General features: G+C 37.3%; 1 protein-coding gene across 16 annotated transcripts in view; it reads right to left on the reverse strand.

Moving 5' to 3' along the window:
• Window positions 1–26850, reverse strand: part of LOC105481081 (polypyrimidine tract binding protein 3) — a 117749-nt gene that overhangs the window by 15757 nt on the left and 75142 nt on the right. For all 16 annotated transcript variants that reach the window (XM_071078180.1, XM_071078177.1, XM_071078179.1 and 13 more), the window contains 3 exons: window positions 19984–20094; window positions 17882–18056; window positions 1525–1602 (listed from right to left, as the gene is read on the reverse strand). In XM_071078180.1, the coding sequence (XP_070934281.1) occupies window positions 1525–1602; window positions 17882–18056; window positions 19984–20094 (364 nt within the window). The remainder of the gene's footprint in view (window positions 1–1524; window positions 1603–17881; window positions 18057–19983; window positions 20095–26850) is intronic.

Consider the following 26850-nt stretch of genomic DNA (forward strand, 5'->3'; position numbering starts at 1 on the left):
CACAGTTCAGCTACACTGTAGGATGTGTGTGTGTGTGTTTATCTTCTATCAGCTTAAAAGTCTTATCAAGTCAGAAGCCCTCTTTAATTCACTTTTCGTCTTTCTTAATATTACTTAATATTTATACAAAGAGTATATCTAAAAGAAATATCCAAAATGAGGGAAAACATATCAAAATGTCCACCAATTATTAAACTTGGAGGAGCTTCAAATAAATAAAACTATATTTTTAACATGACAGGTAGAATATTCACTTAATTAAATATATGTTAAGATATACTAAAAACCACCAAGATGGTAAAATTTAAAACCTCAACCTTCATATCACTCTTTCTGTTAACTCCATCCTCTCCGTCTAAAAGAGAGTAGTTACTGGCTGGGTGCAGTGGCTCACCCTTTAATCCCAGCACTTTGGGAGGCTGAGGCAGGCTGATCACTTGAGGTCAGGAGTTTGAGAACAGCCTGGCCAACATGGCAAAACCCCATCTCTACTAAAAATACAAAAATTAGCTGGGCGTGGTGGCATGCACGTCTAGTCCCAGCTACTAATCCCAGCCACTCAGAAGGTTGAGGCATGAGAATCGTTTGAACCCAGGAAGTGGAGGTTGCAGTAAGCCGAGATTGCGCCACTGCATTCCAGCCTAGGCGACAGAGCGAGATTCTGTCTCACAACAACAACAACAAAAAAAAAAAAAAGAGAAAGAGAAAGAGAGAATAGTTAAAATTCCCAGAATTCAAAGGTTAGAATATAAAGATTACTGCCAGAAAGCAGCTATGTTGCAATTTAAAATGTAGTTACAGTCACGAATCAGTTTAAGGTGGAAATACATGGAATAGGCTTACCACTCTGTCATTCCCCTAATCACCAACCTCAGTGTTTTCTTTAGATGCCCTAATCAAATTCATTTTGCTTACTATTTGGAAAATAATGGGAGTCATTATCAAAGTATTAATCAACTCCTATCTCTTAATTATCTCCATTAGCTAGAGACAAAATATACATCCCCTGAAATAAACAGCATGCATACCCCTCTACGGTAATCTTCAAAACCCATTAATGACAAAAGGTTTTCTGAAGATGAATAGTGAATGTATAGTATGACTGTATATTTGTTGAGTACTGTCAAAGGCATTGAAGGCCCAAAGACAAGACAGGTCTGTTCAACACATAATTGATAAGCTTATCAGTAAAGACAGAAGCAACTTAAACATTTTATATTAACAAATGGAAAGGCAAATCTAAGGTTATTTAATGTAGTTAGCCTACAGTTATTTGTGCCAAAAGCAAACAAAAATGATGCAGAACACATAATGGATTATTGGAATTAAGAATGGGACCAGAGAGAATAATTTGTAAATAACAAGGAAGCTATGTATCATACAAATCACTACACTTCTACAGCTGATATGTGTAATGCTTTATGGTAAATTCTTCAAATATAGTAACATTCTTCATCTTGATAAGCTCCCAGGAAATATACAACTTCATTAAAAGTCATTTCAAATCCAACTTAAAAGAATCACCTGTAGCTTGAGGAAATCCAATGGCTGGGGCAAATCCAGCAGCCCCTGCATATGGTGAAGAAATTATACCTGGTGCACCTAATGGGAAAGAGAAGCTAAAGTAAACACACTGCCTTCTATAAATACGGTTATGAAAGCAATATAAAACGGCTCCATGAAAGTATATTATAACAAAGAGATTCTGTTAGCGAGTAAAGATCTGTTCAAAAGTGATCTTTAATGTATAAATTAAGAGCCTCTGCCACTTCCAAAGGCTAACCCCTTTCAATTGGGTTCAAGGACCAAGAGTACACTTTAGCTGTTACTTAGTTTTGGACTAGCCTGAGATTCTTTCTCTTATTTAGAGCAAGATTTCATAATGAAAAATCAGTTACTTATTAAATGTTATTAAATCTGTATCTGTGGAGTAACTATGCTGATTTTAAAAAATGAGTTAAAATTCTTGCCTTTGAGAGGCTTACAAACTAAAAGTACGAATTATAGGAGATTCATGATGAGGGTCGAATGGTACAAATTCAAATGTATTACAACTGGAATAAGAAGTGATCACAGAGGATTCGCTGTGACTGGTCAGAGAAGTTTTCACTGGAGGTAAAACCTTAGCCAGATATTATGTAATCAAAGAAGCACAGTATTTAGTGTGTACTAAATGCTAAACAAATGCTGGTGTTCTCCTTCCTTTAAGAAGCCTGGTGACTGTGTATCATCAACAAAAACGGGAGTCAGTTCCAATGGAGAGTCAGTTTTAGTAGACAAATGATTAATTTGGTTTGGGGAAACATCAAATTTGAGATGATGATGAGATATTCAAATAGAAATGGCCAAAAGTGGAAATAAGGGAGCAAAGTCAGATTATTATAAGTAAACACATAAATTTGTGAATTACCTGTGTAGAAATAAATGTGAAAGTCATACAAATGAGAGCTCCACTAAAAATGGCAGGAGACAAGAAATGAAGAAGGCTAAAGATACAGCCTGCGGGTATAGGCACACTTAAGCAATAGAAGGAAAGGGAATATGCTACAGAAAAGAGAAAGAGACTAGCCTTAGAAACAGGAAAAAAAACAAGGAATTATAGTACTTCAGAATCTAGAGGAACAGTTTCCAAAGGGGGATGGGGAGGACCTTCAATATAGGGCACAGAGAATGAGAAATGAAAAAGGTAAACAAAGGTATTATATAAATAGTGAGAGGTTGGACTGCAAACCTCAAAGTGGGGAGTTTGCTTTTTAATGATAGGGAGATGACCATATTTATAGGCACAAGTATGTAGGCTCTATTTGCCAGGAGTTAAAAACTCATATAATTTTATTTTCTTCATTAAAAAGATTTACTATAATTTATTCAATATGTAACTAATTACAGTAATTCAAGAAAATACAGTCACAAGAGACTGCAGGGAATTAGCAGAGAGAATTGACATTGAGATTCAAAAAATGAGAGAAACTGACAGAATAATTGATGAAGTAAGAAGGGAGAGTAAAATCCATTTAACAAATACATGTTGTGAGCATATCATGAGCTAAGCATTCTAGTGAGGAGTCTGAACAAAACAGACAAGATTTTGTCTTTGCTAAATTTACACACAAGTAAGCTCAAGATCATACATAGGTAAAATGATTCATTTTTACAACAGAAAACAGTATATTAAAGGCACAAAAGAAGACTTCACAGAGACCTCAAGATAGACACAAGCAATTATGAACATCTATGCTAGAAAGGCTAAAAACAAAGTTAAACATAAGGAGAGAGATGGTGGATATTGTATTATTGTTGCCAATATTCACTTGTCCACTTCTATATAACTGGCCAAACATGACTTGCAATGCCTTCTGGTGGAAGAGCACACATTTCCATGCAGTTCACACTGGGCTTGATCATGTTATGTTTTTCCCAAAGAAGAAAGGTGGAAATGACACATGTTACTACTTCCACACAGAGCCTTCAAGTGGCATTACAGGTTTATACCTGCTCCCTTATTCTTGACTCTCTGCCACAAGAATGCCATGTCTCAAAAAGCAGTGATCTTTAGCATGGGCCCTACATAAAAAAGACAAGTGGAGGATGGCAGCAAGAGCTTATTCACAGCTGCCGATGCATGGGAGAGAAATAAACATTAATTTCTATCAACCACTGATGAGGGGGAGTAGTTGTTAAGCACAGCAAAGTGGCTAACACAGATGGCTACAGAAAGGGTGAGCAGAGAGAGAGCTCTAGCAAGCAGATTTGAGAGAAATTAGGAAAGATTTTGAGATAACTATCATAGAACATTGAATAGAAATACATAAAAGGACTGGCAAACAATTATCAAGACCAAATTTAAATAACTGTTTCCATGTAAAATAAGATTAATTAGAACATTTGCTAAAATTTGATAAAACATGCATTTTTCAAGTGTCTATATAATCCACACTCCCTAAATGAGCAGAAACAGAAACATTATATAGCAAAGTAACCCGTTAGACAATGGATTCATATCTTCATTTCCGAATGAGGCAATTACACAAACCTTTAAGAAAAACGTTTCGGATCTGAATGACTAAGAACGGATTCTTCACATTTGGAAAATGTACCACCATGATAGCAACCAAGGCAATATGAATTAATACATAATATTTTAACCTATGAAATCAGTTTATCACAGTGTTATTTGAAATAGCAAAATCCTAAACAAACAAGCTTAATGTCTAAATTGGAGAATAATTAATATAAATCAACCTTACTGTACAAAAATGCTCAATGAACAAGTATAAAGACTTTCTTTAAAAAACCTAAAAGCTGCCGAGATTATAAGGAGTAACTAGGCCCAAACTCTAACCCTGTGACACTGAGCTTTGGTTTGATCAGCTCATGGGGTAGCAGGCCAGAAGCAAATACCAGGGTTAGCCCATGGTGAGAAGTCAACAGGATACTCTCACTGCATTAACCTATCAGTATAAGCTGAAAATAACCTACCCTATCTTCTAGTCCTACCATCTTCAAAAGACTATGAGAAAGGTTTACTTCGTGACTAGCAGAGAAGGGAGAAAAGCCCCTGTAAAGTTCTAACCGACAGGAAGCTTTCACAAAACTTTACAGCCCAAATTTACATTTCTTGGAAGTCCAAAGGAAAATCAAGCTGCGAATTTAGGTTGAAATGATCCTGAACATAGAGCCTTTAATGTTGCAGGCAAGCAAATTCTCTCTGGAGGAACAAACACCTTAATCCCAAGCCTCAAAGGACAATCATAATTAATTCTCCAAGTAAAGTGAATAACTCATCCTCACCCTCCCCCACAAAAAACCCCAAAAAGTCAGAAATATCTAAGCAGAAAGAAAACTGCAAAAAGTCTGAGATACTAAATTAAGCAGATGAAGATTTAAATAGTATGTTTGAAAAAAGACATACAAAAAAATATCTGTAGTACAGGAGACACTTTTTAAAAATGAACCAAATAAAATTTCTGGAAATGAAAGCTACAATTGCTAAAATCTAAAATTACAGGACTGATTTAACAACAATTAAACCAAGTTGAAGAGCGTCATCAGTGAACTGAAAGTTAGGTCCTAAGAAATTATTCCAAATGCAGCCCAGAAAGGAAAGTAAGTTTGGTACACTGAGGACAGTATGGGGGTATAACATGTCTAATCAAAGCTCCAGAAAGAGGAGAGAAATAGTGGTAAGGGGAAATACATGAAAGGATAATTTCTAGAACCACTGAAAATAACAAACAATTCACTGACTCAAGAAGCCCAATGAGCTCCAATTAGAATAAAAATAAATCCTTAAATGAATACATCAAATACATCATACTGAAACTACACAAAAGAAAAAGGACACCAAAAAAAAGGAAAATTCCTAAAGAATAGCCAGAAAAAACAGAGCAGTAGTTAGCTTGACAACTGACTTTCTTTTTTTTTTTTTAGAGACGGAGTCTCGCTCTGTCACTCAGCCTGGAGTGTAGTGGCGCAATCTTGGCTCACTGCAAGCTCTGCCTCCCAGGTTCATGCCATTCTCCTGCCTCAGCCTCCCGAGTAGCTGGGACTACAGGCGCTCGCCACCACGCCCGGCTAATTTTTTGTATTTTTAGTGGAGACAGGGTTTCACTGTGTTAGCCAGGATGGTCTCGATCTCCTGACCTTGTGATCTGCCCGCCTCGGCCTCCCAAAGTGCTGAGATTACAGGCATGCGCCACTGCGCCCAGCTGACAACTGACTTTCTAAGAGCAACAAAGGAAACCAGAATACCATCGAATGGTATCTTTAATATGCTGAAAGAAAAAATACCTGTCAACCTAGAACTTTATACTCAGCAAAAATAACTCTTAAAATTGATAACAAAAGAAAAATATTTTGGGGCAAATAAAAACTTCAAATATGTTACCATAGACCTTTCCCTAAGTGAAATACTAAAAAGTATCTTTCAGGCAGAATATAAGTGTTTTCAGATGGCCTGTCTTGAGTTGCAAGAAGGAATGAAAAACCTAAAGTTATATATGGTTTAATCTAAATGAATACTGATTGTACAAAGCAATAATAACAAATGGCAAGATTAAAGTCAAATAATGTAAAAATATAATAACATCACAGTAGGAGGAGGTAAAAGGAGTCCAAGTGTCCTAATATTCTTCTATTATGTAAGAAAAGGTACAGCTATTAATTAACATTAGATTTTGGTAAAATGTTTGAAAGTTAAAAATCTAGATAAAAACAGAAACAGTGCTAAACTTCAAACCAGTAGTGGAAAAAACAGAATAATAAACATTTATTCAACAAATATTGTTTGCATGATTACTTTGCTTCAGGAATTAGGAAATATTAGTAAACTAAATAGGCATCCTACTCCCCAAGTCTGCCCTGGTAAAGTTTAATAGAGATTAAAAACAGAATAAACAATACACAGAATATGCAATAAGTTAACTGTATCGTATGGAAGAAGGTGACAATTACTATGGAAAAAAACAGGCTGGGCATAGTGACTCACACCTAGAATCCCAGCACTTTGGGAGGCCGAGGTGGGTGGATCACTTCAGGCCAAGAGTTCAAGAGAAGCCTGGAAAACATAGTGAGAACCCCCTCTCTACAAAAAATTTTAAAATTAGTCAGGCATGGTGGTGCCTGCCTGTATTCCCAGCTACTCAGGAGGCTGAGGTGGAAGGATTGCCTGAGTCCAGGAGTTCCAAGCTGCAGTGAGGCATGATAGAACCACTGCACTCCAGCCTGGGTAACAGAGTGAGAGAGATCTGTTGAAAGAAAAGAAAGAGAGAAGAAAAAGAAAAGAAGAGAGGGAGGGGATGGGACGGGAGAAGAGGAAGAGGAAGAGGGAAGGGAAGGGAGGAGGGGGGAGGGAAGGAAGGAAGGAAGGATCAGGAGAGTTCTGAGGAAGAGCTTGTCAACACAGGTCAAAGAAGGCAGATGAAAAATATCTCTCCCAGTGTACCTGCAAGAAAAGCACTCCAGGCAGAAGAAATAACCAGTGGAACGATCTGGAGGTTGGAACATACCTAATATGTTTGATAAACAATAGGGATATCAGTATTGAGGGATAGAAGGATGAAGTAGGGGGACATGAAAAAAGATTTGTCAAAAAGAAAAAAAGATGGTACAGGGCCTTGTAATCCAATGTAAAGATGGGGGCATCCACTCTGAAAGAAATAGAAACCTTTGGAGGGTACTCAGCATTAGAGTAAAATGATTTGACTGCATTTCTTTTCTAACTTACACACAATACAATGTACATATATACATGTGTATGTAATATATTATGTATATCTGTGTACAATGTGATGAGTTTTGATATACTGTCATGCTCAGTGGTCAATAACGATCCACATATACAATGGTGGTCCCATATGATTATAATGGAACTGAAAAATTCCTATTGCTCAGTAATGTTATAGCCATTGTAACACTGTAGTGCAACATATTCTTCATATGTTTGTAGTGATGCTGGCATAAACAAACTCAGTAATATAAAAGTACAGAAAATAAAATTGTGTACAGTATATAATACTTGGTAATAAAGAATTATGCTACTGGTTTATATACATACTATACTTTTATTATATAGTATATACTATACTATACTATACTTCTTATTGTTATTTTACAGTGTACTCCTACTTGTTTTTTTAAAAAAACTTAACTGTAAAACAGCTTCAAGCAGGTCCTTCAGGAGGTCTTCCACAAGAATGTATTATCATTATAGATGACAGTTTCATGCATGTTACTGTCCCTGAAGACCTTCCAGTGGGACAAGATGTAGAAGTAGAAGACAGTGATATTGACAGTCCTGACCTTGCGTAGGCTGAGGTTAACGTGTGTAGGTGTCTTAGTTTTTAATAAAAAACTAAAAGTTGAAAAAAGTTTAATAGAAAAAAGTTCACAGAATAAGGATATGAAGAAAAAACATTTTTGAACACCTTGTAAACAAAAAATATTTTGTACACAATGTGCTTGTGTTTCAAGCTAAGTATTATCACAAAAGAGTCAAAAGTTAAAAATAAAAAGTTTATCAAGTTAAAATTGTAGTAAGCCAAGGTTATTTTATTTATTTATTTAATTTACTATCATTATTTTTCTAAACTGAGTCTCACTCTGTCGCCCAGGCTGGAGTGCAGTGGCACAATCTGGGCTCACTGCAGATTCCGCCTCCTGGGTTCAAGCAATTCTCCTGCCTCAGCCTCCCGAGTAGCTGGGATTACAGAAGCCCTCCACCACGCCCAGCTAATTTTTGTATTTTTTAGTACAGATGGGGTTTCACAATGTTGGCTAGGCTGGTCTCGAACTCCTGACCTCAAGTGATCCACTTGTCTCGGCCTCCCAAAGTGTTGGGATTACAGGTGTGAGCCACCATGCCCGGGCAAGCTAAGGCTAATTTATTATTAAGGAAAGAAAAATATTACTTTCAGTCCTGCAACCTCTACTCATGGGAAGTGCCCTATACAGGTGTACCATTTTTATTTTTATACTGTATTTTTACTGTACCCTTTCTATGTTTAGATACACAAATACTTATCATATGTTATAGTTGCCTATAGTATTCATTACAGTAACATGCCATACAGTCTAGGTGTATAGTAGACTATAACATCTATGTTTGTTTAAGTACACAACAAAACCACCTAATGACACGTTTCTCAGAACATATCCCTGTGGTTAAGGAACACATGACTGTATATTTAAAGCATGTGAAATTATCATCACAATCAAGATAACAAATATTCACATCATTCCTGAAAATTTTCTCATGTCCCTCTGCTATCTATCTCTCTCCAAACCTTGTCCTCGGGCAACCACTGATCTTTCTCACACTATAGATTAGTTTGCATTTTATAGAAATACATACAAACAGAATTATACAATAGGTGTTCCTTTCCGTCTGGCTTCTCTTGTTCAGCATAATCCCTTTGTCTTTATCACTACTTTATTCCTTTTTATTGCTGAATAGGATTTGACTGCATAGAAGGACCACTTTTATCTATTCACCTGTTAGTAGAATACTTTTAGATTTTGGCTATTATAAATAAAACTGCTATGAACATTTGTGTTTAACAGTAAATCACATTTTAATTAATTTATTTATATATTTTTTGGAGACGGGATCTGACTGTGTTACCCAAAATGAAGTACAGCAGCTATTCACAGGCTTGGTTAGAGCGCACTCAAGCCTGAGCTCAAACAATCCTCCTGCCTCAGCCTCCCATGTAACAGGGACTACAGGTGTGCTGGCCACTGCACGCAGCAACATTTTTAAATTTCACAAATCACCACGCTAGGTAGGAGCCAGAGGTTTTGCCAACTTGGAGTGAGTGATGTTTGCCTTTTGGTTTTCTTGATGTATCTTTCAAACACTGGAGCACTAAAATTATGATGTACAATACGTAAATTATTTCCTTTTACGATCTGTGCTTTCTGTGGTCTAATAAACTTTGCATATCTCCAGGTTACAAAGATTTTCTCCTATGTCTTCTTCTGGAAATTTTATAGGTATAATTGCATTTGTTTTTAAGAGACAGGGTCTTGGTGTTGCCCAGGCTGGAGTGCAATGGCTATTCACAGGCACAATACCACTACGGATCTACATGGAAGTTGTGACCTCCTCTGTTTCTGACCTGGACCAGTTCATCCCTCCTTAGGCAACCTTGTTGGCCTCCTCTCCTGGGAAGTCACGACATCGCTGCAGAACTTAAGTGCAGACATCCGATCAGAACAGAACATTATAGCCCAGAACTCCCGGGCTCAAGTGATCCTTCCACCTTGGCCTCCTGAATAGCTGGAACTACAGGTCCACACAACAAATTTTACATACAGGACTAAGATCCATTTCAAGTTAATTTGTCAGTATGCCACAGGATAATGGTTAATACTTTTTATCCCCAATACCAATATCCACTTGTACAAAACCCACTTACTGAAAGATTTTACCTTTCCCTAGTGGATTAGATTGGCAACATTGTTGAAAATCAATTGACTACATCTGTGGATCTATTTCTAGTCTCTCTAATATGCTCCATTAATCTATATATCTATCCTTCTGACATTACCAAACTGGTTTGATTACTGCAGCTCCATGTTAAGTCTTACAGCTTTAAAAAAAAAAAGTTTTCAGCAGCTCTATTCTAAATGCTTTCTTTTTCCATTTCTATATTAATTTTAGAAGTTAGGTCTATCTTATTTAAGTAAGAAAAAGAATTAAAGTCCCAGGGATTAGGCCAGGTGTGGTGGCTCTTGTCCGTAATCCCAGTACTTTAGGGGGCCAAGGTGGGTGGATCACTTGAGGTGAGGCATTTGAGACCAGGCTGGCCAACCTGGTGAAACCCAATCTCTACTAAAAATACAAAAAATTAGCTAGACGTGGTGGCAGGCACCTGTAATCCCAGCTACTCAGGAGGCTGAGGCATGAGAATTGCTTGAACTCGGAAGGCAGAGGTTGCAGTGACCCAAGATTGTGCAACTGGACTCCAGCCTGGGTGAAAGAGCGAGACTCTGTCTCAAAAAATAAAAGCCCCAGGGATTAGAAGAAAGGATATAAACTGACATTATCTGTAGATGATATGATTGTGTATATTGAAATGTAAAAAGAATCCAAAGGCAAATTATTGGAATTTTTAAGAGTTTATCAGGGTTTCTGAGTTACAAAATCAAGAGATAACAATGTTGCATTTCTGTATTACCAACAGTTAGAAAAGAAAACAATAATGATACTTCAAACTTACATTGGGCTTATGTTAGGTATCATTTTAAACTCTTCATGTACATGATGAGCACATTTAACCTTCACAACCCTACCAGTTAAGAATGGTTACACATTACACACAGAAAGAAAGAGAAATGCAGAGTAGTTAAGTAACTTGCCCAAGATTACACAGCTCATAAATAATAGGTCTAGAATCAGAATACAAAAAGTATGGTCCCTAGACACCACACTATGCCATGTAAAATAGAAGTAAAAGTAAGAAGTTCTCAGGAATAGCCGGGCACGGTGGCTCACACCTATAACCCCAGCACTCTGGGAGGCCAAGGCAGGCGGATCACGAGGTCAGGAGATCAAGACCATCCTAGTTAACACTGTGAAAACCCCCTCTACTAAAAATACAAAAAATTAGCCAGGCATGGTGGCATGTGCCTCTCGGCTTCGGAAGGCTGAGGCAGAAGAACTGCTTGAACCTGGGAGGCAGAGGTTGCAGTGAGCCGAGATCACGCCACTGCACTCCAGCCTGGGCAATAGAGCAAGACTCTGTCTCAAAAAAAAAAAAAAAAAAAAAATTATCAGGAATAAATTCAACAAAAACATGTGCAAATCTTTAAGGAGAAAAGTCACCCAACTTTACTGAAAGACATTAACAAACATCCAGGCTGCAGTGGCTCACACCTGTAATCCTAGTGCTTTGGGAAGCAGAGGTCAGAGATCACTTGAGACCAGGAGTTTTAGACCAATCTAGGTAATATAGAGGGACCCCATCTCTACAAAAAAAAAAAATTTTTTTTTTAATTAGCAGAGCATGGTGATGTATGCCTGTGGTCCTGGCTATTCAGAAGGCTGAGGTGGGAGGATTGCCTGAGCCTGGAGGTCAAGGTTGCAGTGAAGCATGATTGTACCACTGCACTTCAGCCTAAGTGACTCAGCAAAACCCTGTCTCAAAAAAAAAAAAAAAAAAAGTCTAAATGAACGGATAGATGCACAATGTTCAAAGACTGGAAGATTCTATCATAATGATGTCAATTATCTTCTAACTCATTTGTAAATTCAATGTAATCCCAATCAAAACCCCAAGAGCTACTGCTGCTGCCTTTTTTTTTTTTTTTTTGGAACTCAACAAGCTGATCTTAAAATGCTTAAAAAATACAAATAGTCAAAAATTGCCAAGATAGTCTTGAAGAAGAGTAAGATAAAGAAGACTTTAGAAGAGATTCAGACTTCTGGTAATGACAAAAGGAGACAACTAGACCAATATAGCAATGCCCAGAAAAATAAGTCTTGTAAGTATCAAGCTCGGCCAGGCACAGTGGCTCACACCTGTAATCCCAGCACTTTGGGAGGCCGAGGCAGGCAGATCACTTGAGGTCAGGAGTTCAAGACCAGCCTGGCCAACACGGCAAAACCCTGTCTCTACAAAAAATACAAAAAAATTAGCCGGTGTGGTGGTGCACATCTGTAGTACCAGCTACTCAGGAGGCTGAGGCATGAGAACTGCTTGAACCTGGGAGGCAAAGGCTGCAGCGAGCCCAGATTGTGCCACTGCACTCCAGCCTGGGCAGAGTGAGACTCTGCCTCAAAAACAAAGACAAAAACAAACAAAAAATCAAGTTGGTAGTATGTGTTTGCAATTCCGAAACCACTTCTGTGTAATCTAAGATTGAGCAAATAGGTAAACATGTTAAGGATAATGGGAATCAGATTTCTTATTCTTGGAGAGTTACCAATTTGTAAAGCGTGCTGGATTGGAATTGGGGTTTTCAGTTAAAATTTGCTTTTTAAAATACACACACACAGAGAAATATATATTTATGAAGCAAACATAGACACACGTCCTAGTCATGTCCATTTAGTTATGCCCTATTATCAATGAGCACATCTAATGTTTAGGTATTGATTTTTAAATATCATTTTCCCCTAAAAGAAACTAGGGCTCACTGAAGAAATGGCTGATTCCAGCACCAGGTTGGGTAAAGAAGATCTGAAATATCCAGTGCCAGAAAGAAAGGAGTGCTCCAATTATGACAGTGGCATGTCAAAAGGCCACAGAGCCAGTGTGAACGGCCTCCTACTGGCCAAATCAGGGGCAATTTGAACATAAAATGAAAAACGATAGTAGGAAATATAACCTGTAGAATAAAATAAGAATCTATGAGTCCTTATCGATGTGAAATAAATGAATGAAAGTGACGATGGTAAGAAACCTCATCCTCTCAAAGTGCTGGGATTACAAGCGTGAGCCACTATGCTCAGTCGAGAAAAACTTTTTTTTTGAGATGGAGTCTTGCTCTGTCGCCCAGGCTGGAGTGCAGTAGCAGGATCTTGGTTCACTGCAGCCTCCGCCTCCCAGGTTCAAGCAATTGTCGTGCCTCAGCCCTGCTACTTGCTGGGACTACAGGAACGTGCCACCATGCCTGGCTACTTTTTGTATTTTTAGTAGAGACAGGGCTTCCCCTCCACGTTGGCCAGGATGGTCTTGAACTCCCGACCTCAAGTGATCCACCCGCCTCGGCCTCCCAAAGTGCTGGGATTACAGGTGTGAGCCACTGCACCCAGCTGAGAAAAACATTCTTTATAATAAAATGCTAGCTAATAAAGGTAGAAGAAATGATGGAATTAGCAAATTACCTCATGGCAACCATCAGAGTAACAAATAATTCTGGCAACAGATGTGAAAAATAAAAAGTAGGCTGGGCGCAATGGCTCACAACTGTAATCCCAGCACTTTGGGAGGAAGAGGCAGGTGGATCACGAGGTCAGGAGATCAAGACCACCCTGGCTAACACGGTGAAACCCCGTCTCTACCAAAAATACAAAAAATTAGCTAGGCGTGGTGACGGGTGCCTGTAGTCCCAGCTACTCAGGAGGCTGAGGCAGGAGAATGGTGTGAACCCGGGAGGCGGAGCTTGCAGTGAGCTGAGATGACACCACTGCACTCCAGCATGGGCGACAGACCCAGACTCAGTCTCAAAAAAACAGAAAAAGAAAAAGAAAAGGTGAAAAGTGGTGGTAAGAACAGGGTATTTACCATCTCAATCACTAAATTCGTTATAAAGGGAAAAATTGTAAAATAGTAACATTACAGGGAAGAAATCTGCAAGACCACTTTAATAAGTGATCAAAGCTAACACCACAAGAAAAAGGATAAATTAACATCATGTGTCTCCTAATGTAATGAGGTAGGAAAGACAAAATTATTTCTGTAGTATTTCTGCTCAAAAATGTATACAACGATGAGGAAAACCCAGACATCTATATTGAAAGACATTCTACAAAAAATATCCTCCCTAATCTCTTCAAAAATCCAACAGTCCAACCTGGGCAACACAGTGAGACTCTGTCTCTACAAGAAAATAAAAATAAAAATTAGCCGGGTATGATGGCAAGTGCCTGAAGTCCCAGCTACCTAGGAGGCTGAAGTACAAGGATCACTTGAGCCCTGGAGGTTGAGGTTGCAGTTAGCTATGATTGCATCTCTGCACTTCAGCCTGGACAACAGAATAAGCCCCTGTCACAAAAAAAAAAAAAAAAAAAAAAAAAAAAAAGTTATGAAAGACACAGAATAAAGAAATGTTCTGAATTAAATGACTCGAAAGAGACATGACAAATAAATTAGCCTGATACTTGTTTGGATCTTTACCAGAAAAAAATTCTGTCATAAAAGACATTATTTTCACAACTGGCACTTTGGGAGGCTGAGGTGGGAGGATCACTTGAGCCCAGGAGTTTGAGACTAGCCTGGTTGAAACAGCAAGACTCCATCTCCACAAAAAATGGGGAAAAAAAAAAAAAAAAAAAAAAGCCAGATGTAGTGTTGCTTGCCTACAGTCTAGCTACTTTGGAGGCTAAGGCAGGAGGATCACTTGAGCCCAAGGTCAATGCTACAATGAGCTATGATCATGCCACTGCACTCTAGCCTCGATGACAGAGAAAGACTATCTCGAAAAACAAAAAGTCTATGGATTAAAGGATTGTATAGATGTTAATTTCCTAACTTTGATAATTAAACTGTATTTAGTAAGAATGTCCTTGTTCTTAGTAAATACACAATGATTAATTTAGACATAAAGGGACATCATATCTGCAACTTACTCAAGTGGTTTGGGGGTGGGGGAAAATAAATATACATACACACGCATACACAAATATAGGTAGTGTATATATTATATATGTATATACATACATACACATAAATACTCAGATGATAAGGTAAATATGGCATGATGCTAATAGGGCAATCTGAATAAGAGATACATAGAAGTTCTTTGTACTACTCTTGCAATTTAATTTCAGACAAAATTTAATTTCAAAGTTTAAATTATTACTAAAACACCATAAACTTTAGAATATAAGTAAATATATTTATGACCTTATATCACAAAGGATTTCTTAAATAAGACACACAAAAAAACACAAATACAAAGGAAATAAAAAATAAACTTGACTACATACAAGTCATCATTATCAATAAATCAACAAGCCAAAACAAGGAGAAACTATTTGCAACCCATATAACAAACAATGGACTAGTATCTGGAATACATAATGAATTCGTACAAGTAAGAAAAAAAGGAGAAATAAAACACAAAAATAGACAAAAGAATTGCACAGGGATGGGAGTGAGAGGTAAAAGACTACACACTGGGTACTGTGTATGGTGCTTGGGTGTACCAAACACCAAATCTTTGCTTGCACCAAAATCTCAGAAATCACCACTAAAGAACTTATTCGTGAAATAAATAAACAAACAGAAAATTTACCACAGGATGAATAAACAAAATATGTTCAACCTCATTAGTAATTAGGAAAATGCAACTGAAAACTGTGTTAAGATATCATTACACATACACTAAAATAAAAAAAAAAAAAAATTTAACCTCACTCCTTCCAGTAGGAGATGACTTAAAAAAATTTTCTTCATCTCACAATGCAGTTACAAACTGGTGCAATCACTTTGAAAACTGGCATTATGTAATAAAACTGAAGAAATATGTTCTCTATGACCCAACAATTCCTTTCCTATGTACTTCTTAAAGAAAACTCTTCTCCAGCAGGAAAGAATGTTCATAGTAGCATCAAACTAAAACAAACAAAATATTTATCAATAATAAAATGGATAAACAAACCATAATATATTATTCTTCCAATGCAATGGGATACTATAGACTTGACGGTACTAAGAATGAATGAACGATAGCCACATGTATGAATACGGATGAATCACCAAAGCCATACAGGGCAAATAAAATAAAGTCACAAAAGAAAACCAGCATGAGTCCATTTATGTAAAGTTCTAAATACAGTTTTAAAATTTTTTAATGCTTTAAAGTACTGAATGCTTTAAAAAAAAATTTAAGTTGCATTTAGGGATATACAATGAGTAGTAAAAAAACAACAGGAAAACAGAAAAGCAAGAGAATAATTATCAAATTTGGGACTGTGGTTATCTTGGGCAAAGGAGAGTGAAAAAAACTGATGAAGAAAGGTACACAGTGTGCTTCTTCAGTATGTATAAATACTTTATTTCTTAATCTGGGTGGTAATCACATGGGTGTGTATATACTTACGTGTTTTATAAGCTTTTCTATGAGTATAACAAATGTCACTAAAAGCAAGAACACAGTGCTTATGACTCAGCCCTAGAAACTGTAAAGGGCAACCTTTAAAAGAGAAAGAACAGCCAGTGAAGTAGGAAGAAAGTAAGGAGAGTGGTGTTTCAGAAGCCAAGAAAAAAAGAAGGGAATAGTGAAACTGTATCAAATATTAGTGAGAGGCAAAGTAGAGAAACTTTCACATAATAAATAAAGTGCATTGTTCTCTCTCTGATGAATCACTTTTTTAGGATATAGACATTATTTTGCAGTGACTAAGGATTTATTAATAACATTAATGAGAAAGGATATGAACATTCTGTTATTTTATATTTAGAAATCAAAATTCTTAACATGTTTTAAAAATGTCCTCTTCCCATAATAAAGAACATTAATTGCACCAAGAGTATATAATCAATTATTAGAATAAGTGAATTCTTACATTTGACAGCTGAGTTTTAGTAAACTTTAATTTGCCCCAGTATTTTTTTTGCCCCAAATATTTCTATCATTTGTTATTAAAATGGTAATGACAAAGACCTTTGTCACTGCCAAATCAGGTAAGTAAGTTAGGGGCTGGTAACAAATATAAAACACACAAATATGGTCAAAGAAGCCAAAACAGACCTTTTAACAATATAAGAAAGATGCACTGAATCATTCCCTTGGCTTTTTAAATTAAAAATAATAAAAAAGTTTTTACTCGAAAGTAATGAACTATTTTCTAGAAAAGTTTGGACAATCATTTGGTTGTCTTAATTTTATAATTTGATTGTCTTAATTCTTTTAATTTTCTCACCTATAAAGCATGAACTAAATACTACTTAAAGTCCCAATTAGCAATATTTCATGGTGTTATTTGGTAAAGGAAAAATCAATCACAAAAGGTAGTAATACTTTATCTAAATAATAAACCACTCTTTTGAGAACTGTGAAACCAAAAGTAGCACATACTAACCTAATAAGATATTCAGACTGGGTCATCCATTGCTTTCTCCTTAAGAGGTTTACTTTAAATAAAAGAAGGAGGCTCTTCAAAGCTACAATTTGCAGAGACAGTTCAGAATGCTGCATTTTTACTAATGCAAAATGCAACTTCACACAAGCTTAAGATACAGCTGGAAGTTCTAAAGTTTAAGAAACAAAACAAAATAAATCCTCTTCTTTGAATAAAAGAAGATCCTACTATTAATTTAGGCTTGATATAAAATATCACTACTTAACAAGGGAAAAGTATTTTCCTCAAGAGCATATATGGCAAAATTATTTTGGCTATAAACTAGTATATTTAAATTAATAAGACTACTAATTTGAAGTAAATGGTCTCTGGCTTTTAAAGAATGAGAAATATCAATGTTAGAAAATAAATTTGTAACTCAATTTCAGATATTCATTTGTTTTGTCAACTAACAGAACCTCCTAATATTAATATTTAATTAATGGGCATACTTTGTTCCAGGATTCTTGCTTTCCTTTATAAATCCTGAGAGAACTCAAGAAGAAAAAGGCTTATAAACATACATGGCTTAATAAATGAAACTTGTAACTTCAGAAAATTTCCTTTGTGACCCAAAAAAGAACTACTCACCAAAAGCAGCAGCCATAGGGGGTTCAAGGGATGGCTGGCCATCACCAGTAGGAAGGTCTAAGCGAGTGAAGTCTCTGCTTTTGTCATTATTATATTTCACATTAAGGCTGGTGAGCTTGGAGAAGTCAATGCGCAGAGTGCAGCATGCATTATAGATATTCTGGCCATCCAGAGCCTAAAGCATGTAAGAAAGGGACTGGTTTTGGCAAGACAACAACACTGATAACCAAGAAGCGTCTACTTTAACAAAGAGTGGCAATCAGGTGTGAGGCAGAAAGCACTGACTAAAAAGCCAAAGTCTTGGGTTTACTTTTACCTCACAGTCATTAACTATGAGCCTAAGAGAGAAAAAGAAAATCTCTAAGTCTCAGCTTTCATCTGTAAAATAAGACTGGTAATATTTATCTTGTCTGTGGTAAGATCAAGTAAGAGAGGAGAAATGTAAAAGATTGGAAAACTACTGTCTATCACAGAAATGTTCACTATTATTATGATTATTTTGCCTATACCAAAAGTTTTAAGATACTCTGATTTTACATTCCATTTTAATTCATTTTAGTATAATTCACAATATACTAGGATGTATAAGCTTTGTTAGGATGAAAAAAAGCTTTTGTAAATGGTACTTGTCAGAGCCACAATATATAAAATATTATCTACCACTTACTTTTTTCTATTGTAAATTTACTTTGTAATACTTTGAATAATAAAAACTGAGGGAAATGTGGAGTCAGTTGTGACCAAAGATTAGCAACCCCTTCCTTTGCAAGAACAAAAATTTACCTAAGGGTATTTGTGACCACTTAGGACTTTCGCAAATGCTTGAATTTATAAAAATAGATACCAGAAAGCAAAGCACATAAAAATAAAACATACATACATATATACATATATATCCTGATTTATAATAATGGTCATTGACAAGTATGCCATCATAAAGGTACCAAATAATGCCGGGCGCGGTGGCTCAAGCCTGTAATCCCAGCACTTTGGGAGGCCGAGACGGGCGGATCACGAGGTCAGGAGTTCGAGACCATCCTGGCAAACACGGTGAAACCCCGTCTCTACTAAAAAATACAAAAATCTAGCCGGGCGAGGTGGCGGGCGCCTGTAGTCCCGGCTACTCGGGAGGCTGAGGCAGGAGAATGGCGTAAAAACCCGGGAGGCAGAGCTTGCAGTGAGCTGAGATCCGGCCACTGCACTCCAGCCTGGGCGACACAGCGAGACTCCGTCTCAAAAAAAAAAAATAAATAAATAAAAAATAAAGGTACCAGATAATACACGCAAGTTCAGGGTACAGCAAATATAAACGCTATACTCCCAATTGAGTGCCAGACACTGTGTGGTACACAAAAGTACCACAAGCCTTAGTCCTCATCTTTGACCAAAAACTAGAAATGACTAGCAAAAACTGCTACAAGATGAAATTAGAGTCAGGGATAGATATCAACAGGAGGTATGCCTAAGATAACCAAACTGAACGTCAAGTTTTATATCTTGTCAAAATAGGTTTTCGTGTACTAAAAAAAAGATAACATGAATTGACAGCAGCATATTTCCTAAGATTTAGTATCTCCACCATTAGAGCTCAACAGGAATAAACATTGAATACAGCTACAAAAATGGTGAAACCAATTTCTGACTGATTTAACAGAAGTAAATGGTCTACAGCCATACCACCATGAATGTGCCTGATCTCATCTGATCTCAGAAGTTAAGCAGGGTCGGGCCTGGTTAGTACTTGGATAGGAGAAGTAAATGAAAGCACAAGGGTAATGATGGCTCTATTAGCTTACATCAGGAGTACTGTGTTCAACTGTAGACTGTAAACATGACAAACAGGACCTGAGTCTCAGAGATGTGAGAGGTGTTAGGAGATTTGAGACCATTTCATATGAAGAAGTAATGATTTTTAGCTTAGAAAAAAAAATACATGGAATCATACACTTTAAAATGACTAAAATGGTAAACGTCATGTATATTTTACCAAAATTTTTTTTAAAAAACGTGGTAAAGTGGGGCACAAGAGAAGATATGATGACTTCCTTCAGGCATCACTAGAGTCATTAACAATTGAAAAATGAAACAAAGATCATAATTACCATTTTGGCATAATGTGCATTTACTGGGTCAGCATACTGAAGCAAGGCTTGAAACTGATTATTCTTTGTAAAGGTGATAATCTTCAAGACTGTGCCAAATTTAGAAAATATCTGGAAAACAGTTCAAGTTAGGTTAAATGTAAAAGAAAGGTATTAAACTAATGTATCTTTATAAATACAATTTGTTCACAAATCCTTTTAAGTGAAAATTTTCTCTTTAAAACTTTGGTACCAAAATGACTTAAACCTAAAACATTAACATTTCAATACCTACGCCTACCTTAAAACAATGCCCGGTACACAATAGGCACTTAAATAACTAGCCTATTTTATGGCATACATAAATGGTACAGTATTTTTTTTTTTTTTTTTTTTTTTTTGAGGCGGAGTCTCGCTCTGTCGCCCAGGCTGGAGTGCAGTGGCGCGATCTCGGCTCACTGCAAGCTCCGCCTCCCGGGTTCCCGCCATTCTCCTGCCTCAGCCTCCCGAGTAGCTGGGACTACAGGCGCCGCCACCACGCCCAGCTAATTTTTTTTGTATTTTTTTTTTAGTGGAGACGGGGTTTCATTGTGTTAGCCAGGATGGTCTCGATCTCCTGACCTCGTGATCCGCCCGTCTCGGCCTCCCAAAGTGCTAGGATTACAGGCTTGAGCCACCGCGCCCGGCCAATGGTACAGTATTAAAACAGGAGACAACAATAATCAATGAGATGAGATGTGTTACAAAGCATATGAATAAAAGTGGGAGTCACGGACCAACTATTTCACCCTGTGAAGAATCATCTACTTTTTGAGATTTCTGTAGCCACTAGAAGATGTTCAACTAGAGGCTGCTCTATTAATTCGTCAAATATTTGGAGGATTGTTCTAAACACTGCAAAGACAGCAGTAAACAAAACAGAGACAAAAGTCTATGCCCATATAAAGACAGACAATAAACAAATGACAAATATCCTAATATCTGGTGATTTTAAGTCTTAAGAATAAAAATAAAAGAAGGGAAGGGGTGAGCATGAACCAGAATGCAAGTTGAGACAGCGTAAGAGTGATGGCCAAAGAAGGCCTTTCTGAAGTGTCTTTTGAGAAGAAAAGAGTGAGGGGAGGGCTTCCTGACATCAATATCCTCACAACACGTGTTCTATCTACCTCAGCACCACAGGGTTCATAGCCAGTGTTAGTATTAATAGTAACTCATTTCTGAAAGACTAAATAGGGGGGATAAAACAATAATATATTTAGTTTTCCTCTGTTGATATGGTTTGGCTCTGTGTCACCACCCAAATCTCATCTCAAATTGTGATTTCCCACATGTCAAAAGAGAGACCTGGTGGGAGGTGACTGGATCATGGGGGCAGTTTCACCTTTGTTGTTCTGGTGATAGTGAGGGAGTTCTCAAGAGATCTGATGGTTTTCAAAGTGGCAGTTTCCCCCACGCGATCTCTCTCTCCTGCCGCCATGTGAAGGAGGCCCTGGCCTCCCCTTCGCTTTCTGCCATGACTATAAGTTTCCTGAAGCCTCCCCAGTCATGCAGAACTGTGAGTCAATTAAACCTCTTTTGTTTATAAATTACCCAGTCTCAGGGAGTATCTTTATAGCAATGTGAAAACAAACTAATATTCACTCCATTTTAAATTTGAACCTTAAAACAAAAATTTGTTCTGCTTTTGAGATGAAAAAGGTTGAGTATTCCCTATGCTGGTAAGATTTTGCTGTTATCAACCACTATGGTACAATCAGGGCTCACTGCAGGCCCCACCTCCCAGGCTTATGCAATCCTCCCATCTCAGCCTCCCAAGCAGCTGGGACTACACCACACCTGGCTAATTTTTTATTTTTAAGGTTTTATAGAGATGAGGTCTCACTATGTTGGCCAGGCTGGTCTCAAACTCCTGAGCTCAAGTTATCCTCCCATCGTGGCCTTCCAAAGTGCTGGGATTACAGGTGTGAGGCACCATACCTGGCCCTGCTTTTTAATTCTCAAAGTATGCCTCAAGAATAACTATCCTCCCCTGGTAGTCTAGCGGTTAGGAAAAAAACATGAAAGAAAGAATATTCTAAAGCACAGGTAATGAAAGAAAAAACAGATAAACGGGACTACCTCAAAATTAAAAACTTTTGTGCATCAAAGGAAACTATCAACAGAGTGAAATCAAATCATGTACATGATAAGATCCAGAATATATAAAGAATTCATGCAACTCAATGACAATACAAACAATGCAACCCAAAAATAGGCAAAGGACTTCAATAGATATTTCTCCAAAGAAGCTAATCAAACTGCCAATAAGCCCACAAAAAGATGCTCAATATCACTAATCATTAGAAAAATGCAAATCAAAACTACATATTACCTAACTTCCATTAGGATAGTTACAAAATTTTTTAAAACCCATAAAATAACAAGTATTGGGGAGGATATGAAGAAAATGGAACCACTGTGCACTGTTGGTAGAAATGTAAAATGTTACAGCCACTATGGAAAAAGTAGAACCTTTCCTTAAAAAATGAAAATAGAATTACCCTATGATCCAGCAATTCCATTTCTAGGTATACAGCCAAGGGACTCAAAGAGATATGCATATACCCATGTGCATTACAGCATTACACAAAATAGCCAAAACAGGAAGCAACCAAAGTGTTCATCAACAAATAAATGGATAAACAAAATATCATATATATGTACAAACTGAATATTACTCAGCCTCAAAAAGGAGAAAAATTCTGAACATGGATGAACCTTCAAAACATCATGCCAGGTGAAATATGCCAGTCACAAAACACACATACTGCATAGTTCCACTTACATGAGGAACCTAAGGTGCAGTCAAACTCACAGGGACCGAAAATAGACTGGTGATTGCTGGGGGCTGGGAGAGCAGATGAATAAAGAGTTCTGTTTAATGGGTAAAGGGAGTTTCAGTTTGGGAAGATGAAAAAAATTCTGGAGACGTGGTATTCAGTGATGGTTGAAAAAAACAATGTAAACATACCTAATGTCACTGAACTATACAATTAAAAATAGTTAAAATGGTAAATTTTATGTTATATATATTTTGCCACTTAAATCACTTATGGCAAGACATGAATCAATCTATGTATTACACATGCATCAACTCGATGTTTTCTCTCAATAAAGGAGTAACATTAGATTTTTTTAAAAGGCTGGGGATGTAATGTAACAACTGTCTGACCTCCCTTCTTCATTACTACAGCCCAGGTAGCGTTCTAAAGTATAAGTCAGATTATATTTTCCCCTGCTTAAAATCCCTTACTACCTCCCCATTATATACAGGGTAAAATACAAGCTCTTTCACATAACATAACACTCTTGCCCTGGTTTATCTCTCAAACCTCACTTCCTGAAACTTCTTGTATAACACTATTCTATTTACATCAATAATGTGTAGTTGCCTATAGTTCTGCAAATTTACCAAATGATTTCAGACTTCTATGCCCATATATAAGGATTTTCCCTTTTCCTAGAAATCTGTTTTAACAGCTAGTAAGCCTTCATTTATCTTTTCCAAAACTCAGCTCAGGGAACAATGCTACCATAAAATTCTCAGCCTCCCCCAAATCCCTACAGAATTATTTTTCCCGAGTTGTATCTACTTCTTGGTTTTATATAAATATTTATCAGCTAGGCGCAGTGGCTCACGTGTGTAATCCCAGCACTGTGGGAGGCCAGTGGGTCACCTGAGGTCAGGAGTTCGAGACCAGCCTGGCCAACATGGCAAAACCCCATCTCTACTAAAACTACAAAAATTAGCCGGGTATGGTGGCGCATGCCTGTAATCCCAGCTACTCGGGAGGCTGAGGTAGGAGAATCACTTGAACCCAGGACATGGAGGTTGCAGTGAGCTGAGATCGGGCCATTGCACTCCAACCTGGGCAACAAGAGAGAAACTCCGTCTCAAAAAAAAAAAAAAAAAAAAAAAGTGTATATACACACACACACACACACATATATCTTGCTGTTGTACTTTTACTCTACTATACATTTATTTATATAACTGTCTCCTTTAATTAGACTGAAAGCTCCTTGAAGGAATATACCTTGTCTTAATCATTTCTGCATCATTAAGTACAATTCCTGGTGTGTGACAGATACAGATTAAAATGCTTATTATTAATTGATATTATAAACTGATAAAATTATAAATTGAGAATTATAGCGATATGCAATTTTTGTTTCCTTTTTAAGAGACAGCGTCTCACCGTGTCACCCATAATGGTGTGCAGTGGCGCAATCATAGTTCACTGTAACCTTGAAACTCCTCGGCTCAAGCAATCCTCCTACTTTAGTCTCCGGAGTACTACAGGGTGCACCACCATGCATGGCTAATTTTTAAAATTTTTTAGAGATAGGGTCTCGCTACCTCACCCACGCTGGTCTCAAACTCGTGACCTCACATGATTCTCCTACCTTAGTCTCCCAAAGTACTGGGATTATAGGCATGAGCCACTGTACCCAGATGGCAATATGAATTTTTTTTTCCTTTTTTAAAAGCTTTTTTTTTTCATTTTTTCTTTAAAAAAAAAAATACTTCTTTTCACCCCAAAAAAGGAAGTCAGCAATTTCAAAAAATAATAAATATTCTTGATGTAAAATATCTCATTAGTGAAGGAATAAGAACACATAATTTGCTCTAACATTTGGAAAATTTTTATACTAAATTATGCTATAAAACCTAATTTCCACTTACCTTTCAGATTTTGTTAATGTTTACATTCCTTTTCTCATTTAACTTTACATTCTCATTTCTCATTTAACTTCAACAGTGGCCTAAAGCACATCCTCACGGACAGCTTGGTGTTTTGCTGTGTGGTTTTTATCTGAATGTGCTAAGAGAATAAACTTGCCTGAACAGGTTAACCAGCAATAGCACTCTAGTCCCCTGGATTGTATTCACTGAGAGAGGAGCTACAAAAAACAATATACTTCTGAATAAAGTAACTGGGCACCAACATCAGGGAATCCAGGAATGCCTGACATGTGATTTTTAACACCTTTTCATAATTACCAAAATAGTAAATTTCAAACAGATTAGGTATCAAAAATTAAAATTTAGGAAGGTTTGATACATATGAATCTATTTTTATGAATTACAAGGTCTTTGACTCTGTTTCCCTAATATATTTTGCTGTCAAAAATATGGACAAATACTCAACTCTAGATACCTCGTATTTTAATAGTTTCAGACTGTAACACAGGACTAAGAAGACACTAAAGATAAAATTCATCTTCAGAGTGATTTTTTATAAAGGTGTAATTTGTCAGAAATCGAAAATGTCCACTAGTATTCACTTGTAAAAAGTGTATTCACGGCCAGGCGCAGTGGCTCACGCCTATAATCCCAGCACTTTGGGAGGCTGAGGTGGGCAGATCACCTGAGGTCAGGAGTTCGAGACCAGCCCGGCCAACATGGCTAAACCGCATCTCTACTAAAAGTACAAAAATTAGCTGGGCGTGGTGATGGGCACCTGTAATCCCAGCTACTCAGGAGGCTGAGGCAGGAGAATCACTTGAACCCGGGAGGCAGAGGTTGCAGTGAGCCGAGATTGTGCCACCACAACCCACCCTGGGCTGTAAAAGTGAGACTCCATCTCAAAAAAAAAAAAAAAAAGGTTTATTCACATTAGAAAAGTTTTTTTAGTATCAAGCACATTGGCCACAACTTGTTTATAATAGTTTTTGTAGCCAATGAAATAATATGATTTAAGAACCAGAATTTCATATTACTAGGATTGATTCTTTTATTTAGTACCCATAATGCCTAGCTTTTATAAGTTATCTTTATTACAATTCAAAAAGATTGGTCCTTTGTCCTGAAGAGATTCATCTACTGGACATTCAAAAACTATTCCCATGTATAACAGTACTCAGAAGGAATGGATTACATGAGAACATCATTATGAGCTACTTCTTTCATGCACAAAGACACTTTTTAGTATGCAGGATTGAGCATTTACATAATTAATCAGTTGATGAATTCTATCTACAAATATTCTGAGATGATGTTATCCAGTCCAGTAGCTTTAATTACCACACCTATGCTGAAGGTTTCCAAATCTCCAGCCTGAATTCTTTCCTGAATCCAGACTTAATTCCCATTTATCATGTCCCATTTGAATACCTAATAGGTATCTTAAGTTAACATGTTCAAATCAAACTCTTGATTTACGCCTACCTCCAACTCCGGCCCCAAATCTTTTTTTGTCTTTGTCTTTTTATTATTATTACTATTATTTATTTACCTCAGTCTTTATATCTTAGCTCCATTTTACCAGAGGCTCAGATCCAAAATCTGGGAGGCATTCTTGATTACTCCCTTTCTCTTCAGAACCAAATCTAATCAATCCATCAGCAAATCTTTCAAAATATAGCCACAGAAGTCCATATAGGTGGCCCGTACCTATAGCCCCAGCTTCTCATGGGGTGGAAGGATTGCTTGAGCCCAGGAGTTTTTTTGGGCCAGTCTGCGCAACACAGCAAGACCCTATCTCTAATTTTTAAAAAATCCATAATCACCACTTCCAGTCCTTAAGGCCTCACCCAGGCCACCATCATCTCTCACTTGAAGTAGGACAAGAGCCTCCACTTAACCCCATACAGCTTATTCTTTTTGGAGGATGAGGGGGCAGGGTTTCACTCTGTCATCCAGGCTGGAATGCAGTGGCACAATCTCGGTTCACTGCAGCCTCCACCTCCCGGGCTCCAGCTATCCTCCCATCTCAGCCTCCTGAGTAGCTGGGACTACAGGTGTGTGCCACCACCCTTCGCTAATTTTTTGTATTTTTGGTACACAGGGGTTTTGCCATATTGCCCAGGCTGGTCTTGAACACCTGAGCTCAGAAGATCCATTGG

The sequence above is a fragment of the Macaca nemestrina genome, chromosome 14 (assembly GCF_043159975.1).
Source record: "Macaca nemestrina isolate mMacNem1 chromosome 14, mMacNem.hap1, whole genome shotgun sequence".
Taxonomy (NCBI): Eukaryota; Metazoa; Chordata; class Mammalia; order Primates; family Cercopithecidae; genus Macaca; species Macaca nemestrina.